The sequence below is a fragment of the Buceros rhinoceros genome, unplaced genomic scaffold, assembly GCF_000710305.1.
Source record: "Buceros rhinoceros silvestris isolate BGI_N320 unplaced genomic scaffold, ASM71030v1 scaffold3748, whole genome shotgun sequence".
Taxonomy (NCBI): Eukaryota; Metazoa; Chordata; class Aves; order Bucerotiformes; family Bucerotidae; genus Buceros; species Buceros rhinoceros.
The window spans coordinates 68,856-74,297 of record NW_010428476.1 but is presented as its reverse complement, the minus strand read 5'-3'; the positions used below and the strand labels follow the sequence as shown (position 1 = coordinate 74,297).

At 41.4% G+C, this 5,442-nt stretch overlaps 1 protein-coding gene across 3 annotated transcripts in view; it reads right to left on the bottom strand.

The window, feature by feature from the left end:
* Positions 1–2,206: 2,206 nt before the first annotated feature.
* Positions 2,207–5,442, bottom strand: part of LOC104498845 (trinucleotide repeat-containing gene 6B protein) — a 44,869-nt gene continuing 41,633 nt past the window's right edge. For all 3 annotated transcript variants that reach the window (XM_010142274.1, XM_010142275.1, XM_010142276.1), the window contains 2 exons: positions 4,095–4,234; positions 2,207–3,148 (listed from right to left, as the gene is read on the bottom strand). In XM_010142274.1, the coding sequence (XP_010140576.1) occupies positions 2,758–3,148; positions 4,095–4,234 (531 nt within the window). In that variant the 3' untranslated portion in view covers positions 2,207–2,757. The remainder of the gene's footprint in view (positions 3,149–4,094; positions 4,235–5,442) is intronic.

Genomic DNA, 5,442 nt, shown 5'->3' with positions numbered 1-5,442 from the left:
GGCAGGTTGGGAGAGAGAAGTGAGGGTGGAACACAGCAATGAACCAGCACGTAGAGCAAATCATGTGACAGAAGAGAGACTGGCTTACTCAGGCCAAAGGTGCTTCACTAGGAAGTACTGCTGGCACAGGACTTTTAAGAACCTGTTCTGTGTGTCCAAGCATGGCTGGTCTTTTGAGCACAGACTAGCAGAAACAAAGCTTCGTGGATGTGTTCACATGAGGGGCACTAGCTAGCTGGAGTTGGAAGAGAGCATTTTGTTTCTTTTGCATGGTAGGATGAATGGATGGATGGAGGAGGAAACATGATATAAAAGTATATTCAGAAGGGGCCAGAGTATGCTGCACACTCCAGTTTACTAAACAAATACAAACCTAATCATACTTTAGGTGACACAACACTTTGCTTACAAATCTACAGGCATGTGTATATGCAGCATTTCCCTCAGTCAGTCCTCCTTGTGACATTGGGTTTATGTAGAAAGGGCGAATTAAGAAAAGCCACACAACTCCCTAGCCCTTCCCTCCCACCCCCAGCACACAGGCGTACACACAACCCCCCAACCCTCTACACTACTTGAATCTGCTTTTACTTCTCCCCACCCAACCCATGCTTAGAATTAAATGTGTTGTATCCTTCAATGAAAATGCTCTAGAAAAGAGACTCCCCTATTCTCCCCCTCAGTTAATAAAGCCCGAGCACTGCTCCCACTGAGGGATGAAATGGACAGGTATGTCCTGGTACAGAATGTCAGCACTTTGTTAGACAGTATAATGGCTAGACAACATCACATGGAAGTCCTAGCACTTAAGGAAAAAGTACCAGCATCTCTCTTCACCTGGCCACCCTCGCCCCAAAAAACTTCCAAGCTTTGTGTCAAGGGACGTTCCTTCAAGTCTGTTACAACTCTTTTCACAACAACAGGTCATAAAAGTTTTGTTCCCAGCACACACATGCACACACACACTGGCTATCACTGTGGATTATAGGTCACCTCTATCCTGCCCATAGTACTACTATACTGATGCTAAAAAAACCCCAAACCTTTCCTTAAATACAGAAATTAAAAAGCAACAGTACAGAAAAAGTAAAAACAAAAAACAAAAAGGTGCAATACTTTTTTTTAAAAAAAAGTCTTTGCTAGTTATATACCTCCCTAAGCAAAACCACGTACACAGGAAAAAACACAACACAGAGAAACAAAAGGAAACGTCTGAAGTACACACTGGTTTTAAGAACATTCGTAAGTAAACGTCTCTGTCAGTGATGGTCTGGTGCTGTAATACACCAAGGCCTGGCACAGGTAACGCTCACCGTGAAGGACGCAGAAAGGAGTTAGCTGCATGTGCTTTCAGGAGATGAGGCAGGCCGGCCAGCAATTTGCTGACACAATTTAGTTTTTGTCAGTTTTAATACAAGCAGTAAAAGGTTGATTTGGTTGGGCTGGACTTTCAAGCTTTTGCTGGATTCTTCAACAGTAAGTATGGGTGCCTATTTACGTTTGGGGAGAAAAGAAACACTTTTTTTTAAAGGTACTGAAGTCTGCAAGAGACTGTGTAACAACATTTGTCTTAGCCGCACAAAAAATGGCAATGTCCTCTTTCCTCCTCTTTTCCCCTTGTTGGAAGAATAAAAATGGCTTGCATTATATAACAAACATTCTAGGGTTCACTCAGTACAAAAACCCCACATGCAGACATAAATAAATAAATACACTGCTACTCAAAAGACAACACTGGCTCCCCTCTCACCAAATCCTTTGGATATGGCAGTGTTCTGCTCTACCACAGGGTTAGAACAAGGGCTAGGAAGCAACTACCCACTCAGTATGATCTGCAGACTTGAGATAGCACCTGCTAAAATGAATTTAAAAAAACCTACTGACAAATTTTAATCCAGCCCATCTGGATTCTGCTTCAGCCACAGGGACTCCATCATGCCTGTCCTGTTTTCAGAATCAAGACATGCAGATGGCCAGCCAGCCCGTAGACCATCAGCAATGCAGCGTTTCAAGATTATATATATAGAGAAAAAATGCACACACATAAACATGTGCACACGCACTCACACAGAAACAAGCACACGTGGGCAGTTACATGTGCCAGAACACACTGGTACTTATCAACCAGCCAATCACAAAGTGTTGGGTTTTTTGTTTTGTTGGTTTTTTTTTTCTGTTTTTTTTTTTTGTGGGTTTTTTTATTTTAAAATTTTTTTGTAATTTTTTTTTTGTTTTTAAAGTGAGGCTCCGTCAAGTCTTTCCCTGCCCCCCCCCTTTTTCTTTTGAACCCCTCCCCTACCCCAACCCAACATGGTAGACCTAAGGACGGAAACACACCCAGTGCAAACAAAGTTAAAAAGCTATTTTTTCAGTATATATGTTTCTTAGCAACAACTTCCGTATAACATGAAAAAGTGAAAAACTAGAAACTAATTTTTTTAATTTTTTGTGTTTAAATTTAAATGGTATGTGTACTTGCTTCACATTGTCTTTCTAGGTTGGCGTTCATGATTCAAGTATTTCAAGAGTGATATGTTCTCTTTTTGGATTCATATTCCAAACAAAAAAACTGAAGTTATATAAGGGAGGCAACTATGTGCTCAGACAGTCTGTCAATGACCCACCTTTTTTTCTCTCTCTGTTTTCTTTTTTCCTTTTACAAATGTATTTATTGCAAGTTGAAAAAAACGAGAAGGTCAAGTTAGTGCTGCTGCTGTTCCAAAAAAGGTCACGAGGTCAGAGTTGAAAGTTCTAAGTTCAGATTGAATCCGACCCTCCTCCCAGAAGGTCTCCAGGTAGTAAGGGAGCAGGGCTGCCCATTCTGTGTGGATCCTCTACGCTTGGGACCCCCCACAAGCTTGAAGAATAGTTTGGGGGCCCCCACAACGAAGCGCCAGTGAGATCGCCCCCACTGCTGCTGCTGCCACCACCACTGCTCCATTGCCCAAGCCCTGTCGACCCACCAAAGAGATTCAACGCAGGTCCAACTGGATCTGTCTGGTTCTGTCCCGTCTCCAGGGATTGCCAGCCTGCTGTGGGTGCACTTGGGGTTGCTGCAGGTGTAGGGGGCTGAGCTTGCGCCAGAAAACGACTAACCTCTTCATCTGTGGCAAACTCAGCAAGGATGGTAGTGTTTCCCAACACGCACCTACAAGACAAGATACATGGAAGAAAAAACAAAGGATATTAGAGCTGGAAGGAGCAAGGAATTCAGTAGGCATGGAAACACACTATTTAGGTGCCCAAACCAAAGGAGGGTAGCTTGCCACAACAAAGCACAGAAAACTTCAGCTGTTCTTGACAGTGAAATTGACTCAAAGCATGAGAACTTGTGATTTATAAGGAGGAAAAAAAACCCACAAAACAAAACAGCCCACCCCCTTCAACACTCAGCTGTTATGTCTGCAACATAACGTTTCTAAATTTAAACTAAGGTCCTAAACATTAACACCAAGAGCAAGAGAAGTGCCCATAGAGTGTAGCTAAAATGGTAAATGAACATATGCCACCTTTCAAAAAACAGAGGAAGAACAGGTTACAAGAGTGTGAAATTCAGCATAAAGATTAGCCTAGTTCGAGAGTTTTCACTGAGTTTAAGGGCTTACACCACCACCCCCACGCACCGCCTTAAGATTTTTGTCTCAAAACCTCCCACATTTTCAAAACATGGTAGAGAGATAGTCAGTTCCAAAAAGCTGAAGAACAGCAAACCTAACATCTGCAGCTTTTCAAATAAGCTGTATCAGGTATATCTCAAAACTATAGCAGATTCCCCACACATTTGGGTTACGTATGTAAGAACTGATTTTCACCTGAAGCAATTCACAAGAGCTTTATAAAATAGCCAAATTTGTACAGTAATGTGCATACTGGTCACAATTAAAACCTATCTGCACCTGCTTAGTTCTGTTAGTGCCAGCAGTTAAAGTAACACAAACGGAAGGTATCTTTGGTTCTCTTCTTCCTCTGGCAATGAATGAAAGATTCCCTTCCGACCACGACGCCTGAAACAAGTTTCCAAAGCATAGCACTGGAGAGATATTTTGTGCTAACAGCTAATGCAGTAACAAAGAACAGACAGAGGGTTTGCTCACATGTGCAGTGCAGTCTGGGCCTTGGCCGCCTCCTGCTTGGTGTTGTATCGGATAAGGGCGGTGCCCTGGGTCAGGTTCAGATGGAATGTCAGCAGTGGGCCATGCTGCATGCAGATCGTCCTCAAGGTTGATCCATCAATCTGAGGAAGAACAGCCAGGATAAAAAGAAAAATTTGTAGCTTTTTTTTTTTCAAATGTATTTCAATCCTAACGTCAACTCAGTAACTAGAAGATAATCTACTCTCAAAGAAAAACAGATGAAAGCACTGGGAAGTAAGCACTGGTGACAGAATTTAATTTTCAAATGAAATCAGTATGCTTTGACTTCTCACAGTTGGAATAATCTGACTTAACTTTCCCACTTGTAGCTTGAGTCCAGTTTTCTCCATCTCATCAAGTTTCTTACATTGTCACCATCCTTATGCTGGCAGGTTTTCCAGTAATTATATACAACTTGTACTTCTCACCATCTTCACCCATCAGGATTTGTACCAAAAGGAAGTGGAATGTCTTAGTTTCCAGCACTATGATTTCAGTAGAATTTAGATCAACCAGTATTTAAAAGTTCTTTGCAAAATGGGAAGTATTGCCTCCACAATTAGATTTTTTTAAAATTTATTTTGGTACCTTTTTGTATTTGTGGTTTATGAAACAGTAAGTCACAGAAACTGTCAGTGATCTTTCTGCCAAACCCACTCCTGAACTAATGTTTTCATAGCAGTTGTTGCCTACATTACTTCTGCAGCAGTAACAGCTTGTTGCTTACCTCCAGTAACTGCTGTTTTCCAGGGTGTTCTGTACAGATTCCATTCCCGATATGCCACAGGAATATGCACACACGAATGGGATCCATATGTGCAGATACTTAAGGAAGTGCTACTTCCTTCCTTCTCCCTTTCCCCACTATTACATAATACAACCTCGAATAAGGGAAAAGGATGTTGTGTGTGGGTACAAATGCAGACAAAGGTAAAGTAGTGAAACTTAAAGATACTGTCCCTGAACCCACCTTAACCTTTACACTTTCTTCTCTCTAGTGTATTGATGACAACGAAGAGAGGATTTATTACAGAAGAGAAAATTATAATTTGTTTCTTTCTCTTTTCTATCAACTTAAATGCCTCCAAAATACATTCTTTTCTATTAAATCATTCCTAAAGCAGTATTAAACTACCTTGCACAAGGCAGACTTAGAACTGTGCCTCTATCACACCAATCCTGCTTCCCTCACATCAAGGAATAAATTTTTTCTATGAAAGGAGCACAGTTTGCCATTTTGGGTGATATGAAGGAGACTGTAGTTTTTCCTTCCACATTGCTATTGTCTTAGACTGTAGCAGAAACATGG